General features: G+C 46.4%; 2 protein-coding genes across 5 annotated transcripts in view; both read right to left on the bottom strand.

Annotated features, from left to right (window-relative positions):
- NCS1 (neuronal calcium sensor 1) overlaps nucleotides 1–9,795 on the bottom strand; it is a 110,574-nt gene extending 100,779 nt beyond the window's left edge. For 2 of the 4 annotated variants that reach the window (XM_024106078.3, XM_042854252.2), the window contains exon 1: nucleotides 1,504–1,632. The gene's annotated coding sequence lies outside the window, so the exon portion shown is untranslated. Of the gene's footprint in view, nucleotides 1–1,503; nucleotides 1,633–3,495; nucleotides 3,587–9,668 lie in introns of those variants that run through there. The other 2 variants (XM_065572566.1, XM_005293344.4) reach the window with 2 other exon arrangements.
- Nucleotides 9,796–18,229: 8,434 nt separating this feature from the next.
- The window catches only part of GPR107 (G protein-coupled receptor 107), a gene marked incomplete at its 5' end in the record, with an annotated part of 52,074 nt that continues 49,547 nt past the window's right edge, over nucleotides 18,230–20,756 (bottom strand). Inside the window, 1 exon segment of the mRNA XM_065572646.1 lies at nucleotides 18,230–19,328. Coding sequence (XP_065428718.1) covers nucleotides 19,148–19,328 — 181 coding nt within the window.

Below are 20,756 nucleotides of genomic sequence, written 5' to 3'. Positions count from 1 at the left end.
TTAGAGTATGCTCTATTAGTACTGGAAGAACTGTGAAATGTGTAGATCTGGTGTACAGTAAAATCTGTTTCCATAACAAACTCTCCCCCCACCCCCTTGGGTATTTATTTTAATGGGTTTAATAGAATTACTGAATTCTCTTTAATCGGTACCCAGCAAGTCTATTAACTTCAGAAACGCATTCTTTGTTACAGGTGGGATAACCACTCTGCAGTCAAGGATGATTTAATAAGCACCTTTATTTGCCTTCATGAGTCTTTTTTTTTTTTTAATTTAAGACTTCATTGTCATTTTATTATGATGATTATAGTCACTTCATCAAATATTGTTGGAGCTATGTGGCAACATTTGATTATCCACCCTTTGTACATTCCGGTCATTTACTTCGCAAGGCAAATGTTCTCCTCTTCCCCTTTCTTTGCGTATGTACATATATATTTAAACAAAAGAGAGTGGAAAATATAAACCCAAAGAAGCCTGACACTGTTCCAGCCCCTGCTAGCAGCAGTGTTCTCCTAATCAAATGACAACGGGGTATGTTCTGTGCATGGCCAGCAGCATCCACAATAACACAATGCTTTGTAACATGTAAAGATCCCATGTGTCCCAAGTTGTTAGTATTATTGTTGTTTGCAGCAGAGCATAAAGGGCGCAGCTGAGATCAGGGCCGCATTGTGCTAGGTTCTGTACATACATAGAATAAGAGACAATCCCTTCCGGGAATAAAACCCAAGTCCCCCTGTGTCCCAAGCTGGTTTCTTAACCACACAACCATCCTTCCTTTCAAAGAGGCATTGCCAAAAAGCTATCAGTATTTGCAAGGCACAAACAGTGACCACGGCCAGAGGCGCACACCTGGTTTTTTGTTTCTAACGCCCCTAGCCCCATGGGACTGGAAGCGCTTTTTGGAGAGCCGGAGGGTGTAACATGGTAGGAATTTCGAGACAGGAATTGGGGCTGTCCCTATTAAGGAAGCAGAGGTGGCAAAGCCGGGAGGGCCTGGCTCCTATCTTCTCCGGGGTGACAGACGCAGCCTTCGAGGCATCCGGCTGGAGGAGTTTCTCCCATTTAAAGGCAACTTCCCCCACAGGCAACCTCATGTCTCCCTCTTCTCCAGGCATCTGCAGAGGCTGGGGCGACGCGCAGGGACTTATCTGGGCATCTCGCTGCGTCCCAGGGGAGGGCGCCTGCCTGCGCCCAGCCTCCCCCCGGTGCCGTCAGAGCGGATCGCGGCCCCCGGGCCGCTCCTGGGAGGCTGGTCCGGCGGCGCAGGGGCTCGCAGGCAGCGAGGGGGGGATTCCCGCCGCTGGGGGCCCCGTGCGGCCCGGGCCGGGCTGCTCGCACCTCTCCACTCCCGCCCGGGCCCGGGGCGATGTGCCAGGCAAAGCCCCCCGCGCCGGGGCCGGGGCCCCGCAGGCCACGCCGGGGAGGGGACGGTGCCACGCGGCGCCGCGCTGAGCCGCCCCCGGTCCGGCCCTGCCACTCCCCCGCTCCCATACTCACCGGCAGGCTCGGCTCCGCTCCGCCGGGCTCGCCGCGCTCCCTGCCTGGCCTCGGCCCAGCCCCGCTCCGCCCGGCGCGTCTCTTCCTCCCGCAGGGATGTGGAGCTCGGGGGCCGCTCAGCGGGCGGCGGGGTCAGGGACACGCGTGGGCCCAGCACAGCCGTGACCGCCGCGGGGCCCATCACGATCCCATAGGGGTGGGGGCGAAGGGGTGAGGGTCGAGGCCTGGTTGGGAAGAGGGGGGGGTCACCTCCACTGACCCTCAAGCCCCTGTCACCCAGGGGCTGAACGTGGGGACTGTGACCCGGACCAGTGCTTCCCAACCAGGGGTCCGGGGCCTGGTAGGGGGGGCCGCAGACAGGTGTTAGACTTGCTACAGCCCAGGGCAGAAAGCCAAAGCCCTGCTGCACAGGACTGCAGCCCAGAGCCCCCCAAGCCTGAGCAACTTAGCTTCATGAGGCCCCCTGTGGCGTGGGGCCCCGGGGAATTGCTCTGCTTGCTATCCCTTAATGCCAGCCCTGACTTTTATATGCAGAAAACCAGTTGTTGTGGCACAGGTGGGCCGTGGAGTTATTATAGCGGGGGGGGGGGAGGGATTCTGAAAGAAAAAGGTTGAGAACCCCTAATCCAGGCATACTCAGGCAGGGTGTCCGGCCCTCCTCTCAGTGTTTCACCGGAGGGGGTTGTGTGTGGCTTCTGCTGAAAGCTAAGCACTGGCTGAATGCCATGCTTATTGCGAGAGGTTTGTATGGGAACTAGTGTAAGAGATCTGCAAAATGTAGAATATTAGGGTGCGAAACAGTTGAAGCAACCTGGTCAGCTGAGGTGAGACGGGGTTTCAGGGCTAACTCAGTCAGCGCTGAGAACAATCCACACCACTTCGTGCAGTGGCTGGACCAGCCACTTACAAAGACAAATGAACCCCAGCATTGTTTTTCTGAAGAGGGGCCCCTTGGGCTGAGACAATAGTCTGTAACTGTGTAAGAGCAGAAGAAGTGACACAAGTTGTTACCCATGACTGAGGAGAAACTGCCAGTGGGGGTGTCTCTTTAAAGGTAGAGTCCAGCTGTCTGAACTGGACTAGTGTAGTGCTGTAAAGATTGACCAGTGGGTGAGAGAAATACCTCATGTAGCAGCCAATTTGACACCCAGGGCATCTCTCCAGCACTGTAATCTCTACTGATTCCCTGTTGGTTTCTGGGTGGAGTTCAAGGGGTTGTTTTTTACCTGTGAGGCCTATCAGAGACCACCTTTTTCCACGCCGTACAGCCGTAGTCAGCAGAGCTGCTGGAGTTGCCTTGGCATTGCTGTTATCCCCATTGACCAAAGGGGAATTAAGACACAGAGAGCCCAGCAATACACAGGGAGGCTGTGGCAGTGCACAGCACTAAATGTGGGTTCCCAGATTACTGCTCTAACCACTGCACCATCTTTCCTCTTCAGGCTGTAGGACAGATGCTACTGCCCATCTGAGTTCAGGGAGTACATTCTCCCATAATATTCCACTTCAGCAGACTGAGCAGTGGGCAGGGTATGCAAATATCTTATGCTCAAGCAAATGATCTAGGGCTTGAGACTGCCCCAGAAGGTGGGACACTGGACATGATACTGTTGGCCCTTCCTGTACAGCGTCTTCCTCACTTGCAGTGTAGTGGCCTGCCCTGGTTCAGACATGGATGGTTAGAGTGGGTATGATCCTCTCTAGCCTAATTCAGATTGTAAACACACTAAGACAGAGATGGTGTCTTCCTCTGTTTTGCACAGCGCTGAACAGGCAAGTGAGAAATCCCCTCACCACCCTGAGTAAGAACATTCTCCTGGCTAGCAGGGGCAGAGGCCGTGCCACCTTCTCTGTCAGTGTGGTACCAAGCACATGGACATCACTCAGTGATCACACTTAGAGAGCGTGATCCTTGTGGCGGAGATAACAGAGGCCAAAAGGCATCAGGCTCAGGCAGTATATGGTGCCAGACCTGCCTGCCCATCTTCTTACCGTCATTGTTCTGTGGCACTGCACTGCTGATTTTGCCAGTTTCCACCATCTCCTGTAGCAGCCCAGGGAAATGTGAATTAGTTTCTCCTAGCTACAAGTGGAGACAAAAATATATATAAGTTTTAGGGCTGTCAAGAGATTAAAAAAATGAATCGCGATTAATCGTGCAATTAAAAAAATTAATCGCATGATTAATCGTGCTGTTAAACAATAACAGAATACTATTTATTAGGGCTGTCAAGCGATTAAAAATGATTAATCGCACTGGTAAACAATAATAGAATACCATTTAAATATTTTTGGATGTTTTCTACATTTTCAAATATATTGATTTCAATTACAACACAGAATACAAAGTGCCCAGTGCTCACTTTATATTTATTTTTGATAATTATTTGCTCTGTAAAAAAACAAAAGATACAGTATCTTTCAATTCACCTCATACAAGTTCTGTAGTGCAATCTCTTTGTTGTGAAAGTGCAATTTAGAAATGTAGATTTTTTTTTGTTATATAACGGCATTCCAAAACAAAACAATGTGATGAATTGAAAAACACGGTTTCTTTTGTTTATCATTTTTCAGTGCAAATATTTGTAATCAAAAATAATATACTCTGATTTCAGTTACAACACAATACAATATATATGAAAATGTAGAAAAACATCCAAAATAATACATTTCAATTAGTATTCTATTGTTTAACAGTGCAATTAAAACTGCAATTAATCATGATTAATTTTTTTTAGTTAATCGTGTGAGTTAACTGTGATTAAATAGTAAAATAAAATAAAAAATGTTGTGCCATTGTGTGCATAGCAGGGGTGCTTGTGGGTTGTATAGCTATTGCGGGGACAGATTCTGCAACCTGCACTCGTTAAATACCCCTACTGACCGTGAAGAGCACCATACTTCAGCCATAGACTCCTTTCACCTCCAGTGCACCTGCTCAAGGAGTAACGAGTATCAGAATCTGAGCCTTGGAGACTTCCCTAGCTAGAAAACTGAATATCTCCTCTTTCTTTGCCGGGAACTCACACAGTGGGGCACATCCAGCATTTCTGTCATTTGCCTGTCCTGGGGAAAAGCATCTTTGCAAGAGTTTTCTTCCTTCCCAACATACAGGCAGCTGCCACAAGGGTAGGCATCTGGCCAGGGGGACCATGTGTGTGAATGTGATGCTCCTCAGGGCTGTGAGTTAGCTTGTTGGCACCTGCCTCCTGCGCAAGGGGGGGTCTTGTCTGTGCCAGCTGGGTGTTAGCTCACTAATACAACCATCTTGGCAGCTGCTCAAGTACTCTCCTCTTGGCTACACCAGCCCTGCCTTGGCCCCTAAGTCCCAGGGGGACACTTTGAAGGGACATCGAGCCCTGATCACTGAATACCCATAGAAATCCCAGATCCACCATTCCCAAAGTAACAGCTGACCCCAAGTTACCAAGTGTAGGCCCTAGTTCATGTTTATGATTTTGTTTGGTATTTAGCCATTTGTTTCCATCACTCACACTTGTTTCTATTGAAATCTCTATTTTTTCTTAAGTAAAATTTCCTTTTGTTTTTTTGTAATCAAACTCAAGTTCCCAGTTTTACAGTAGCCCATCACTCCTGTATCACACGCAGCACTTGAGTTTGGTTACAATCAAACAAAAGGAAAATTTACTTAAAAAAAATTACAGATTTAAATAGAAACAAGTGCGAGTGATGGAAACAAATAGCTAAATACCAAACAAAATCATAAACATGAACTAGGGCCTACACTTAATAGGCACCTTTCCTGTCTAAGAGTAGATTCTTACCCCAAAGTTCAGGCGTTCGCAGCATTTGCTAGCCCTAATAAGGCCTGGTCTACACTGGGGAGGGGGTGTCGATGTAAGATACGGAACTTCAGCTACTGGAATACCGTAGCTGAAGTCGACATATCTTATTCCGACTTACCTCCCGTCCTCATGGCGCAGGATCGACAACCGCGGCTCCCCCGTCGACTCTGCTACTGCCGCTCGCCCTGGTGGAGTTCTGGAGTCGATGGGGACTGCATTCGGGGATCGATATATCGCGTCTTAACGAGACGCGATATATCGATCCCCGATAAATCAATCGCTACCTGCCGATACGGCGGGTAGTCTGGACGTACCTAAGAAGCTAAGATCAATCTTTCATGAAGCAGCCCCACTCATCACCTTCTTAGTGAATGGATCCAGGGTGTCTTTCTCCACCCTGTGATATACTGAATCAGTCTTCTGTCTTGATTCACAAACCAGGTGATCCCCTCACTGCCGTATCGTCCTTTTCATTTCCAGGTTTTCCATTGACTGTTCTGGGTTGGTGCAAAGGTGGACAATTGTGGACGTTACGTAATTGGCTACCCTGAGAGGGGTGACAACTCCCTCTTTGTGAATGGGGCATAACCGAGACAATTATTCTCTGATGACTCACTTTCACTCCGAGACCATGAGGACATCATTTTTAATATAGTTACATTACTCCTTAAATATTACCCATACACACATCTCACAATGATTAGGAGTACTGATAAGTTACAAGCTTTAAATTAAATAAAATATCTCCATTAATTTATTTTATCTCCTAGAACTGGAAGGGACCTTGAAAGGTCATTGAGTCCAGCCCCCTGCCTTCACTAGCAGGACCAAGTACTGATTTTGCCCCAGATCCCTAAGTGGCCTCCTTCAAGGATTGAACTCACAACCCTGGGTTTAGCAGGCCAATGCTCAAACCACTGAGCTATCCCTCCTCCCACCTTTCAGTACAGACCTCACCCTTTACGGATAAACACCATGAAAGCAGCATATTAGGTGTCGTGAGTGTGTCAGGTCTGCGACAGGACTTGCTTGCAAAGAACAGAACTCTTTGCCAGCTGGCACAAATGGGCCTCCCTGTCACAGTCAAATGAATTCACTGACTAAAAAAAAATAAGAGGCTATTTTAAGATAGTAATGATCTGACTCAAGCTGACAAAAGCCAAGGAAATTCTTGGCACCCTTAGAGGAGAACCTAAGCGTGGCAGTGCCAGGGAGAGCAAACACCCTTGCTGTCTTCGGAAAAGGCCCGTTCAGGTCAGGGCACCATGAAGAACGTTGCAAATGCACTGCCCCTGTGGCATCAGTTCGGTGGATGAAGAAAGGCCTCCAGTCTGCAGGGCTGTCGCTCTAGCACAGTGGTTCTCAAGCTGCGGCCCACAGGCCACTTGCGGCCGAATCAGCACACAGCTGCGGCCCATGTGACATCCTCAGGGCCATACGGGTAGCATTGGATGTGGCCCACATAACACATTGCGGGCTGCATACGTGGCCCACAATAGGAAACAGGTTGAGAACCACTGCTCTAGCACCTGCCTAGCAGGAGCTTGCTGGAGCAGTGAATGAATCGTGCTTTGTGTGCACATCATATGTTCAAATCCTCTTACAGAAGTAGTGAAAATCCTGCCACCTTCACAGAAATAACAACATTCAGGAGGTCAGGAAAATTCTACTGCTGTGAGCCAAATGAATCCCTGGTGTAACAGGCTTCAGTGAAGTTATCCCAGGGATGAATTTGGTCAATCCTGCGTGTGACCACCTGTTCTCCTCTGGCTTGCCATTCAGGGATCTCTACGCATACTGGGATCTCAGAGAGGGGCTGTGATTCAGAGGCAGAACAAGGGTTGATTAGGGATAGCATTGGCAGCCGTAACTCTGACTCCAGTGTTTTTTGGCTATCATAAGGCGGACGCTTGAAGCCGTTTCAGACTGGGCGCGATGTGAACGGAACTGCTGTTGCTTTCCTCCAATGTCACATCGACGCAAAGTCAAAATGCTTTGTAAAGTCCTGGCAGAAGGTTGACATGGTCATTGTTTTGATGGCCGACCTATAACCAGCCAAGTCACAAAGCCCTCGGAAATCATTTAGAACTTAAAACGCAGAGGGACTCTGAACTCCACCAGGCCTGCTGGGTGTTACTCTTATAAATGAATTCTGCGTAACATGGAATTTCCACTTATATGTGCTGGGTGGCTTCAGGTGAGGAGTGATGGCATACCACAGACCAGCAGCGAGGCCAGGGGTCCTGGCTTTCTTTCCCCAGGCTGTGGGACTATAAGCGTCAAACCGTGGGCAACGATAAGCAAAGCGGCGGAAGTGAACATGACTTTATAAGGCTGAACACACAGTGGTATGCTAAAAGCAGATGTGCAGATGGTGTGGGAAGTGCTAATATTCAATACACTATTAATTTCTCTTGTTAAATTCCAGTATATTTTTTTAAAGACGATATCCTCTCCAGGGCCTCTGGGGCACTAATTATTATGCTAATATGTAAACCTTGAGAAGGCTGGCTGTTGCGAACTAATCAGCCCCTCTCCTGTTTACTTGTTTGTGTATTAAACACTGTAGCTAAGGCACAGCAAAGTAAAGGGGAGGTAATGGCCTCCATAGAATTTTAAATCTTCTGGGATCGCAACTGGGAAACCGCTCTCCTCTGTGCCCCTCATGGATTCTTCTTGAAGCAGAGAATCCTCAGCTTATTCCAGCTGCTTTGAGCCTCCCAAGTGGGCTTCAAGCTAGAGGTCATTTCTAACTGGACAGCGCATTTGTTATGACAGTGGCCCCAATGTAAAGACTGAATGTTGCGGAGTTGTGTCTGCACTAACTGGGTTAGGGCTGTTAGCTATGCAACAAGCAGTCGTTTGTTATAGCACAGCCATTACGCTCAGGTCACTGGGCCATTCAGGATCGATGGGAGATGTGGAGAAATTGATTTCTCGTTTCTTCGAAATGTCTCAGTGCAGGGGTGAGATGATGCGTTGTAGTCATTACCAGGAAGAACGCTCCAAGGGGACACAGGGCCGCTAATGGCAGGTTGCAAGGAAAATCTTTCAACGAAAGAAAGATTGCTTGCGCAAGAAAGCAGCCCTTGGTATGAAGCAAAGGCAGTGGCATGTAGGTTAACAGCAGAGAAACAGCATGTTTTTTAATGTGAGACTCTAGGGCAAGTGAAAGGTACCAGGCTGCCAGCCCTGGGTGGATATACCCTCTGCTTATGCAGCATCTAAGCTTTCCAACCAAAATCTCTCAGGTCCAATAAACAAGACCTGAGAATGATAGCTCGGTCCCTGCATCCCATTCAGTCCTTAGTCAAGGGTGCTCCTAAAACAGGGTCTGACCCTCAAGCACAATTGTGCTGGCAGTTTTCATGCTATGAACTAGATTGAAACCAGTTGATTTCAATGGATTGCTTATGAGTCACATTCACATTTCAGCTCCCCGGAGCCTGTCTACTTCACACACTCCACATGCTGTCAGCGCTGCAAATAAAACAGGCTAACAGTGGGCAAGTAGGAAAAAGCTTTAGTCACTACTGATCGGGTGTGATTTGAAAAGGACAGCATAGACAGAAAGAACTCCTTCCCAAGCCTCATATTGAAAACACATCCAAGCTTTATGAACAAATCCATTTTCTGCAGAGGGCTCCGTCCATCTTAGAACTTTCCATCCTCATGTAAAAGACTGAATTAAAAAATCTGCACCTATTTTCCAGATCGTTGTAGGACCATGCCAGGCGTGGTTGTAGCCGCCCATAAGGCTGCTGTGATTCATGACAATAGGCAGGCATTCTAGAAGCATTAAGTCCCAACAGCTATTTCTGTTTAGCTTTTGCAGCAGCAGTTAAAGTCCCTTACTTATCAGGAATACAGATTAGAGAACACAGGCTGCAAGCATCACTTTCCTTCCTCAAAGTGACGGCTTTCTAGGTGGCAGCTGAGCTGGTGCCATGGGTGCATGAGAGAGAAATAGGGTTCGATAGTAAAATAGTGGATTTGATATTTTTAAAAGATGGTAATTAGCGATGGGAATGACTGAATCAGGCATCTAGTCCAGCCCACGGCCAGTGTGGGATTGCTCCCTATGGTATATTTAGTAGCAAATTGTCCAGTCAAGTACTAATTACCCGAAGCAAGAAAGATTTCTGTTTCACCAGGGAGGCTGTTCTGCAGACTGGCAGATCTCATTGGTAGAAAGCCTCTAACATTTATTTTTTCCTTTTCTCTATTTCATCCCATAATTCTGCATTCTAGGGCCTTGGACCACCCCAATTAATTCCCCTCACTGCTTGCTGTTTATGCCAGCCAAGCACGTTGTAGAGCATTACATCTCCTTCTCGGCTCCCTTTAGTCATTACTTACCCAAGCCTCCACAGCTTTAATTCTTTTAATCTTCCATCAGAGGCCAATTCCCTCTCGCCCCGTAATCGCTGCTGTTGGTCTCTGTACTCCCTCCAATTTGGCTACAGCTTCATGCTATGGGAGGCCTCTCCGTTTGGCTTTTCCCAAGGGATGAAAAGGCCAATACTTTGCATAGCTATGCCATGAAGTTGTGAGAGGTTTTTTTAGCTTGCAGATTTCTTCCTGCAGAGCGGAAGCTAGGCTCAGTGAGCGAGTGAGAGTGTGAGGGTTAGCTTTTAAACTGTACCACAGCTGAGTCACTTCCAGGCTTTGCAAGAGATTGGCCAGTCCACAGCTAACAGTAGGGGTTTTTTAAACCTTCCCTGGGAATGGGAAATTGAGTCAAACTGCAAAATTGGTTTAGAACAAGGCCAGGAGCTCATTATGGGTCTGACCTTGCACACAGAGACCCCATTTCTGTTCACATAAACCTCTCGGTCTTGTGGCCGTTCCCATGTATTGTTTAACTGACTCTTTTTGCATTGAGCTTGTCAGGAGGCTAATTTTAGCATCGTCAAGAGGGAGCAAGAGGGTAAGTGTTAAACGATCACTCCATTTGATTTCCCCACCCTCCCATCTGGTAGGCCTGCAATAATCCCATGCCCCTCCTTGCCTTTCCAGCAGTAGGACAGTTGTCTCCCGTTCTGTTATGCTATCCTTCAGCTGTCCCACTAGAGAGGTTCCATGTCTCTGTAGGATATAGCCACGTAGCTGTAGACTATATAGTCTGAACCAGGGGTGGCCAGCCTGAGCATGAGAAGGAGCCAGAATTTACCAACGTACGTTGCCGAAGAGCCACAGTAAGACGTCAGCAGCCCCCCCACCCCACTCCCAGCACCTCCCACCCACCGGCAGCCCTGCTAATCAGCTGTTTCATGGAATGCAGGAGGTTGTAGGGGGAAGGAGCGAGGGCACTGCAGGCTCAGGGAAGGGGGCAGGAAGGGGTGGAGTGGGGGCAGGGCCTGTGGCAGAGCCAGGGGTTGAGCAGCGAGCACCCCCCCCGCACACTGGAAAGTTGACGCCTGTAGCTCCAGCCCCGGAGTCGGTGCCTATACAGGGAGCCGCATATTCACTTCTGAAGAGCTGCATGTGGCTCCGGAGCCACAGGTTGGCCACCCCGGTTTGAACTGTCACCTCCAGCAGGGCAGCAATTAGCTATCAGGGAAGTAGGGGAGAAAGAATTTAGTTTTTCCAGGGTACTGCTAATTACCAGAGACCTTTTTGAAAGAGGTATTGATAACCAGTGTTTATTTAAGGGGGCTGAGAAACCAAACCGTAGTAGCACCATATTATAGAACTTGTTTCCATAGAGGGGCTGGTATGCATTTGTTATAACCTAAGCTTAGGGCAGGCGCCAGCTTATAACTGAAAAACCCCTCCTGCAGCTTTTGTGTATTCATAACGGAGCATATCGATTTTATGAAAAAGGTAACGTAATTTGTTTTTATAGCGCATCCTTCATACCCAGCGTCACAACACACTGGAGAAATTGTCAATCATGAGCTAAGGAGGAAAATGGAAGGTTACGGTCAGATTTGAAGAGAAGCAATTCCCTGCTGTCATGGAGATGATCTCACTGGAGCAATACAGGCAACTGAACCAACAGCTATGGAGAACATTAGGGAGGGCCACAGAGAAGCAGAAGCAAAGTGCAGGGAAAAGGGTAGAGAGGCCACAGTGAGTTTTAAAAATAAAGAGCCCAAATCCTAGGGGGAAAAAAGGAGGGGGAGAGGGCTGGCAAGGCCTGGGGTGGGGGCAAAGACTTTACACCAGAACCAAAAAACCTCCCTGCAATGGCAGAGTCAACTCCTAGGGCAGCGGTTGGAGGAAGTGCTTGAGTAGGTGTTGGCGTGGGGGGCTGGTATTCTCTTTCCATTGGTCCAAAGAAGGCAAGGAAACCAAAATTAATCTTTCCCACCTAACCAGTCTTGAGCCTGAGATAACTCTTCCCATTGTTTAGCCCCTCTGTCATGATGGTCTTCCTTCAGACTCCTGTAGTCTCCCCTCCATTAGCTGCAATAGGTAAAATTCAGCCCTGGTATAACTCCATTGATTACTGCAAGCTTGCAGTTTAGCTCCATTACTCTACACTGGTTTATTTGAATGCTGACTACACAATAAAAACAAGATGGTAAGCATTCTATTTTAACAAGCTATATAGTCAAAGCTGACCACATGAGAAAGACAGATTACTCTTACTGAAGTAACTGAACAGAACACACTGCATGAGGCAAATTTTATTCCTACTGCAAGATGTTCTGGGCTACTAATTCCAGAAGTCATGTATTGCCTATTAGGGGTGCAATCCTGCTCTACAGCTGGGGAAATTGTGTGTCATTGCATGTGTGCAGAATTCATGGCCCCCGCAGCTTTCTTTGCTTCCTCGCAGAAAAATGACTTTTGCAGCTTCCCTTTAATTCACTGTCAGGAGCAGTCATGCACTCCTCCCCAGCAGTGCAGGCAGGGCCGTTTGAATGCCCAGAGCAGCCAGTAGGGATGTAAATCACCACCAGAGCGGGGGGTGGGTGGGGGCTGGGCAGTCATGCATGAGAGAGACACACAGTCCCTCTCGCTCACTATTGCAGCCTGCTCAGTGTGGAGGGGTAGGGCGTTGGGGTGGTTTCTCAGGAGGTAGGTGTGGGGCAGGCTCCATCCCCTCAGACAGAGCAGAATGTAGCAGCCTGCCTGCTTAGTGAATTGTTCTTAGTGAATTCCCCCAGGAGTATAAAACAGGTGTCAAATTTTTAAGGCTCCTTTACATTGCCGGAGTGGTATAAAGGAGCCTTATTGTAAAGGACAGCGTGGCCTTATAAATGCTGATGGTGCTTCAGTGATTAGAACTGATCTAAATTTTTGGACTGAAAAAATGTCCTATCAAAACGTGCTCCACGAACTGTTTGCTACTGACCTTTCCGGAGATGGTCAGTAGCCAATATAAATCTTGAGATTGAGTCCACAGCCTGCACTTGCTCTTCAGTTGCCTATCATGTAACACTGGGCATATGGCTGCATATAGTTGTTGACTAATAAGCAGGGCCGGCTCCAGGCACCAGCTGAGCAAGATGGTGCTTGGGGCGGCAGATTGTTCGAGGCAGCATCCTGCCCAATCCTAGGGCGGCACGGACGCTTTTTTTTGTTGTTGTTGTTCCGCTCCGGCCGCCCTGTAGGGGGCGGCGGCGGCGCAGAGGATCGGAGCACCCTGCAGGGCAGTCCTCTTCCTTCCCTCCCCACCGACTGGAGCGGAGCCCTTGCGGCATGCGGCAGGAGGAGACGGCGCCGCGGGAGGGGCCGTGTGGCAGCGCCCCTGCTGTAGCCTTGGCCGCCCCCTTCTCTCTCTCTCCATACCCGCCAACCCCCCCCAGCCGCTCCCCCTGCACCCATGCTCCGGCCGCGCTGCAAGTTTTTTTTTTTTTTTTTTTGCTTGGGGTGGCCAAAAAGCCAGAGCCAGCCCTGCTAATAAGTAGAAGTAAAGGGTCAATACTAGCTACATTACTATTAGACAAAGAGGGTTTGTGAATTTCCTCTAATGCTCCCTATTCTCCATCCATTGTACTGTAGTTTAAATAAATTACCAAAATAATTGCAACCAGGAGGATTAGATTGCATTATTTTAACAAATAAAAGATGCAGAATTTTAAAATATTGTGCAGAGAATTTTTAATATTTTGGTGCACAATTTCCCCAGGAGTCCTGCTCTCACTGAAGTCCATGGCAAAACTCCCACCACCTTTGAGAGATGCAGACCTGGCCCTTTAAGTTTGGCAGGGTAGATAGATTAGCCTAGATTGTTAAAATCACCCTAGTGAAGTTAGCAGTGGCACAACCGTAAACTGAGTCAGCTAACATCTGGATTAAGAAGATGTAGTTTTAGTGATCAATGGTGTGCGCTAGGAAGACAAAGCTGGGAATACACAATCAGCCCATCAGTCAGTCACTGATAATACCCAACTGGCTTCTGAGAGTGGCATTGAAACAAGGGTTAGATAATCACAATGCAGGAAGGCAGCTGTGCCACTATTCTGCTTTGCTTTGGGCTGGTCTGAGAAGTCAGAGCTCAAGGATCTGCCTTCCCAATAACCAGCATTTTCTGTAAGAGGTCACCATAGAGACAGTGTAATGCATGTACATAATTTCCCCATTAGTGTTACAGTCATATGGACATCAAGGGGAAAATCAGCCTTACCAGTTGGACTGTGAAAATAGTGCAAAGGCTTGTAATATCCTACAGCATGTGAAAAACAATGAAATCAGATTCTTCTCAGGGCAACCTAGAGAATGGCCAAATGGCAGCTAGCTACAATACTGAGCAATTTTCCACTAGTGAATAGATACCAAACTCCTCAATCATACTGGAATATTTTCCTACATGGCAGAGGCCAAACGGTTTCATATTTCTAATCAAGTTCTAAATATATATATAAAGCATCAGCTACAGTTGAGAGAAGATTTGCCAGCCAATACCAGCAGCTAGAAATTCAGTTGGGCAGGAGTGCTTTCCCCAGTAGGTAGTAGTTAGTTCAGACCCAAAACGAGGAGAGAGAGGAGAAAATGCAATAGAAATTCTCATTGCAGTTTTACAACCTTGATTATACACATCTGCATCACAGCAGGAAGAGTTAGTGTCCTGATTTGTATCCCCCCGCAGCTTATCTTTACATTAATACTGTCCTCTGCTCTTTTAACAGCCAAAAAATTCTGATAAATCTATTTTGCACCCCAATCTGAACTGAAGAGTAGAATATTTACATATCTACAAGCACCCCCGAAAAAGAACCAGTTTGTGGACTGACATCTGAGTCTTTCAGAGGTCAAATGACTAGTGAATCAAACCTATACTGTTAAATGTATCCTAAAGCTGCCTTATGATACAGAACGATCTAGAATAGTTAATGGGAGGGTGTTTTCAAATCTGTCACTCGCATTAACTGAATGGTTGTCATGTCACTGCTTCAGTCACCCAGCTGTTAGCTGCCCTGAGTCCATGCCCATATGAGAACTTGGGTACATACAAGGGGTGACTAGCCCATCCCACAGCAGCTACATACTCAGTACTAGAGCAGGTATGTCTCCTCGAGTTGGGAATCACCCTCGCTGTTCCACATGTAGACATACCCTTAGCTACAAAAGAAAAAAAGTGAGAATCACCTAGCAACAGGGCTGTCATTAACTCCACTTTATTATATGGAGATCAGAATGCTCAGTGAAGTTTCTACAGGGACATTTTTTTAAAACTGCTCACTCTACAGGATCACTGTAATCAAAATTAACATGGGTTCTTGAGCCAGTCGGCTCACAAGGAACGTGCTATTCCCTCTACCACGTTATTCTGGTGTCTTCACTTTACATATAATTTAGTACCTCAAGAGAACATTTTCTCATCAAATGCATCAGCCTCCCAGCAAACTGCCTCTTTCATGTATAAGCCATGCAGAGATCTTAAGGAATCCTTGCTTTACTAAGCAAGAGACCACTGGGGAAACATACAGAACTTTCAGTATCACTAGTAAAAATGCAAAGTGGGCCAAGAGCAGTGTATGAGGAGGCTACTAGGCCAGCGATGATATTTTCTCCATGGAATACAATAAAAAGTTGATTGGTCAAGTCTCCCATGTGCACCATATCATATTTCAAACGCATTTCAAATGTCTCCAGCTTATGCATGAAAAACAATTCAGAGGAAAAGTAAATTTTTCTTTCTGTGCAGTCTTCCATGTCACCCAGTTACTTCCCTCCACTGTAGGCGGAGTCTCCAAGTTTTCTCAAAGGGGGAGAAACAAAGTGTTTTGATGGCTGGGATAAAGGAAGCGATATTAGAATTATTCTCCTGAATCCATTTTAGTCTGTCATGCGATAAAGGATAAGAGATGTATATTGGAAAACAAGTTTCTTCCTCAATGTTCCTGCTCTCATTGTCTGATTTTCAGAAGCGCTGAGCAGCCCGATCTCCCTCTGAACTCAATGGGAATTGCAGGTGTTCAGCAACTTTGAAAAAATTCAGCAGTCTATAATTAGGGAATTGACAACTGAATTTATTTTTCCAAGAGTCTAATAGGGTGTAACTGGCTGGATTGTAAATCTCTCTTCCCTAAGGAGCAATTTAAGAAAAGAGATAGATTAGTGCCTGTGTTTAAACCCTTCTCTCAGGAATCACAGTTCTTGTTCAATACTTGGACATTTTGGAAAGCCACACAGTCTATATCCTTTAATATTTGGGAAGAATGTTACATAGCTAAGATTATACAGTGCATGTGAACTCACTCCGTACACAGTTAATCTAGCTTAGAAAAAAATGCATCTTCCACATACCAGCTCTGAGACAAAATGCTGCAATGCACCAAATCTTTACAACATGCTCCCAGGATATGCCAGCATGGAAATCAAGGAACAGGGCAATCAGCTGGAGAGAAACACTGCAGACAGTGTACTCTACAGATCATGACATGCTGGATTCAGATAGTAACAAGAAAAAGGAAATCCTAACTGGGAAGCCACATGCTGTCCTAACTGGAACTACTGCCCTTGAAGAAAAGAAGTGTCATCAGGAATGTTGCCTGTGTCATGATTTGATTAAAAAAAACAACCCTTGTTAAACAATTGAGAGGAACATTCCCAAAGCCTGCAGGTCACGGGAATTTGGCAAATACACTGCAAGCAAGTTCGCTGTGGAAGACAGCTTGATGAACTACTGCAGCAGTCACTGCTACTGTGGAGAGCGTGTACCAGTGGCATTTGCAAATCATCTTTGATATTGATTTACTCAGTGCATTACTACTGAAGAGCAAACTGATGCCTGTGTGACATTTCACAGACAGTTTGTACAGTACGAGTTGAGAGTTCTATAGTGGTGACACACAAAACCATCCACACCAATGCACTCGCAGACTCACAGAAGCCTGGGCTTTCCAAGACTAGTCATTGATAGTTCTAATGCCCCTGTAATGTATTTAATCCTTTTGCCAACCTGGATTATTATAGGCAGAAGCAGGAAGGTTACAAGCCACTGGGGTCCCAGAACATTGAATTCAGCCCCATGCAGTACTTGTGACACTCTCCTCTGCAAAAGGTGAAGCCAATTTACCAGATACACACTATGTCAGCACTTGAAAGCCAAGTATGGTGATTATGCTACCTAGTGAACCACTGGGCCAGTTTCTCAGCAGCAACAGAAATGGTTACCAGTCATGTGTGTTCACAAGTCACTGCGCTGAACAGAAGATCAAAAAGCCAAAATGCCATTACTGAGAAAAAGTACGGAAGAAAAGGAAGTGGGGGCTCACTTTAAAAATGGATGCTGTATAAAACTTTGACCAGTTTCTTCGGTTCTTTGCCCACGATATTGTAACTGGTTTTATTTTCATCATGGGCTTTATTTTTATACAAATCGCTTAGCTGTGACATGCTAGCACCACTGGTTAGCATTCAACATCTCTGCTGACATCACATGCCAGCTAGTCAGATAACTGTCCACTCATCTTTAGCTCATCCTTTGAATTGAGTCATCCTTTTAGAAACACTTTCAAAGCTTTTTCCCTCAGCTTCACAATCCATGGGAGGATGCTACTCCTGGTTATTCCTTGGCTTTCCCAAAGTGCTATGGGTTCTACATATAAAGCTGTATTGGCTAGATCATTAGCAAAAGTGCAAATAAAAAGAGAAACCTGAGACTAAAGTATAAGCACTGGCTCTCTCAGCAGCTCCACTGAAGCCACAATATGTAGTAGTCAAATGTTCGCATCTCCATAATCAGGGCTGATGTGGCTCTTAAAAGGTCTATGTTTGAGGTGGAAAAAGCCATACCCTTAAAAAAAGTTAAGATTTAATTTAATCCAAAAATGCATTAACAGACCCCATAACAGCACCTTGTTTAGATTAAGGCATTATTGTACATTTATTCCTAACTGGAAAACCAGTTCACTTACTCATCAATGTGTATTTGCAGTAGAATACTCGAGCCCCCAGCGTATTCTTCTGAACGGAGTTTGGGTCGGATGGGCCGTTTCTGAAGGGACAGAGTGGCTCCCCAAATTCAGTTTTTAAACACATTTGTAATGCAATACGGACAGTGAGCTGGTTCTCCCACCCACCAGAGAATTACTGTCGAGAACATGATTGCCTAGCACATTTGGCGTGTGCCAGTTCTTCACTTCTCTGCCATTTAACATGTGAAAGTAGAAATTATTTTCGGACGTCCTAAAGCCATAGATCATACAGCATGGATTATCCTATTGGCAGTGCCTTTCCATTTCCACTGGCTGTAGCTCTAGGCTTGCAAGATGCCTGCCACTAGCAGTAGAGTCAGACCATTACTGCTTTGGGTATGTAGCAAGAAGGGTAGGAAAGGAATGCTATAGAGGAGGATTTGGTATTGGTGGAAGAGGGATACTATATTTTCATGTTCTCTTTGAAAGGAAACCAGTCCCAGACATCAAAGCAGGTAGCTCTTTTTACCCCCACTTCCAAGATATTCGCAGTTAGCAATGGCAGAGATGGCTGGGGGAAGAAAAACCAAGTGATCTTCAATCGATTCTTTAAAACATTTATTAAAAGCTCTGCGATCTCAGCTCCAGTCCAAACGAGAAATGAATCAACATTCTAAAACCAAACTCCACTGCATCCTGTTCCAGTCTTTATTGAAAGGACAAAGCTCCCAGTGGTTCCAATTCTCCAGTCCCTGGAGACTTGAGTTCTGCAACTGTCATTCACTAAATCCGATCCCTAGTGGGTTTGTGATCTGAGAGGTGCTAGCACATTTACATGATGGAACCCAACACAGCCATTCTTCTGTAGAAGCGCCGTCAACACTGAATGTCCAGATCTCTTCATGAAGAAGAAGGCCTGGTATCTGGTAGCTGCAGTCTATATGCCTTCCTGACTGATTCAACTGCTTAGGCAGCAGTCTCATTGATGCTACACATCCTAGCTAGAAGCAAGAGGCCACCCGCAAGAGAGGCAATATGGCTCAATATAAAAAGAGGGGAGACTTGTGCTGTAGTAGAGGCTAGTCACAGAATTCTTTCAGCGGTTCTCCCACCTTTTCATTCCACAAGAACGAGCTCCTCTGATGGCCCCTCCCACTTCCCCACCTTTCATGACACTTCATAATTTCCAGCGCAGGTGTCACACAGCATGTGTGTATATGCATTATATAAATATCTACTTTACCCACACACACTATACTCTTCACATTGATATTACACACCCCAGAGAACACAACTGCAAACAATTTAGAAGTCCTAATAGTTCCAGAAAGAGGGGTGGGTGGGTGGGTGGGTGTGGGTGTGTGGCAAATAAGCCACCCAGCATCCCTAAGAACACTCTAGATTCCTTGTGTGTAACACTATCCCATAATAAGCCCATATCCTTACAAGAGGAATAATTAGCTTTTTGCAACGTTTTGCTCCCCTCCACACACCCAGTCTGCAGTCCCAGCGTTGGGAAGCTCAGGTTGCTCCCTTTCCACGGCGTAGTATTAGTACAGTAACATTTTCTCGGAAAGTGCTGCTTTGGTCCAGGGGAATCGGCCCCTCATACTGTGTTCTTCCACTTGTGCCCGGGTTCTGCTGAACATTTACTGCTTTCTTGACCTTCTCCCTGCTTTTCATCACCCCTGAAGTAGCCACCCTGGAGGAGGGGGAAAAAAAAGTGTTTCAGAAGAAAATAAAGTTTCGGGCACCTGAGAATTACACCAGCAATTCTCACCAGCAGCCCAGGCGTAGCTCTCTCTATATAAACCAATGGGCACCTTTATATTTGTACAGGAATCTCTCAACATTACCTACGTTGCCTTCCCCAATTTTCCGTCACTTTTTTTATTGTTACTATTTTGCAAGACATGTATCTTCTCTGGAGACAATGCTGCTGTGATTGAAGCCAACTAACAAGGGCAGGAATTCACTGAAAATCCATTGTCTTTGATATCCCCTCTAGCATTTGATTCTCTAATCAGTTGAGCCACAGCCCAAGCCTATACATCATTGGCTTTCAGCCAGGCAGGTACAAACAGGTGCTGGGGGGAGTAGGGTATCACATCCACCCTGCCATGCCCATATTGCTAAGTGTAAGAGAGGTCCTGGAAGGAGCAGGGTGACAGGATATGGTTACTGGTAGGGAAGAAGAAGTTGAGAACCATTGCTACAGTGCACGTTCATGGTCTCTGCCATCACTAGTCATCTCACCCCAGTAGAGTGTGTGGCAGAAGTCCTGAGGATTTTGGCTCATAAGAACCAGCGTACCTGCAGGAGTCACAGAAGCATTCACAGAGAGAGGTTCAAACACAAGGCAAGTGATTAAAGTCCAATCATTTATCTAAAGGAAGTACCCATATAGGAAGGGACGCCTTGGGAAATGATCTAATTCCAAGTTATAATGAAACAAAGAATCAGGGATTGGAACCATTTTAATCTAGCCTTCAAACTGTTCTAATACTAGTCAGCACTGAGATAGTTCTATTTGTGTTGCAGTACTGCCCAGAGGCGTCAAAAATTAGATCAGGATGAGATCCCATCGTGCAAAGATTTGACAGACAATAGCCAGTCCTGGCCCCAAAGAGCTTACAAACGGAAGAAAGGATGAGAGCAAAAGAAGAATTATCCCCATTTTACAGACGGGGAACTGAGGCACAGGAAGATAAAGTAACTTGATCAGTGGCAGATCTAGGAACTGAACCCAGAGTCCCAATGCAGTGCATTAACCACAAGACCATCCTTCCACTATGGCACCAACTGCAGCTGCTTCTCTTTCAAAACGTTCTTTCGCCAGAGTTTCTAAACATAGATGGTTGTCACAGCTTCTTGCCAAATCTCAGTGTAAAGACTATTGCTAATCCATTTGGGTTTCTCAAGCTTCATTTTAAAAACGCGTGCTTAAAAACGGTTTGGACAAACAGATCTGTGAGCAGGAGCCAGCACAACAATGCCAACTTCCTACCCTAAAATGTTTCTGGTTCCAGCTGTCTCAAGAAGGAACCACCCACAAGCCACCCCAACCGATGTAAGAAAGCAAAAGTGGCAGATTGCAGTGAAGGCTCAAGACTGAAAAGAGAGAAGACAA

This window comes from Chrysemys picta, chromosome 18 (assembly GCF_011386835.1).
Source record: "Chrysemys picta bellii isolate R12L10 chromosome 18, ASM1138683v2, whole genome shotgun sequence".
Lineage (NCBI taxonomy): Eukaryota > Metazoa > Chordata > Testudines > Emydidae > Chrysemys > Chrysemys picta.
This window is presented reverse-complemented; position numbering and strand designations above follow the sequence as displayed.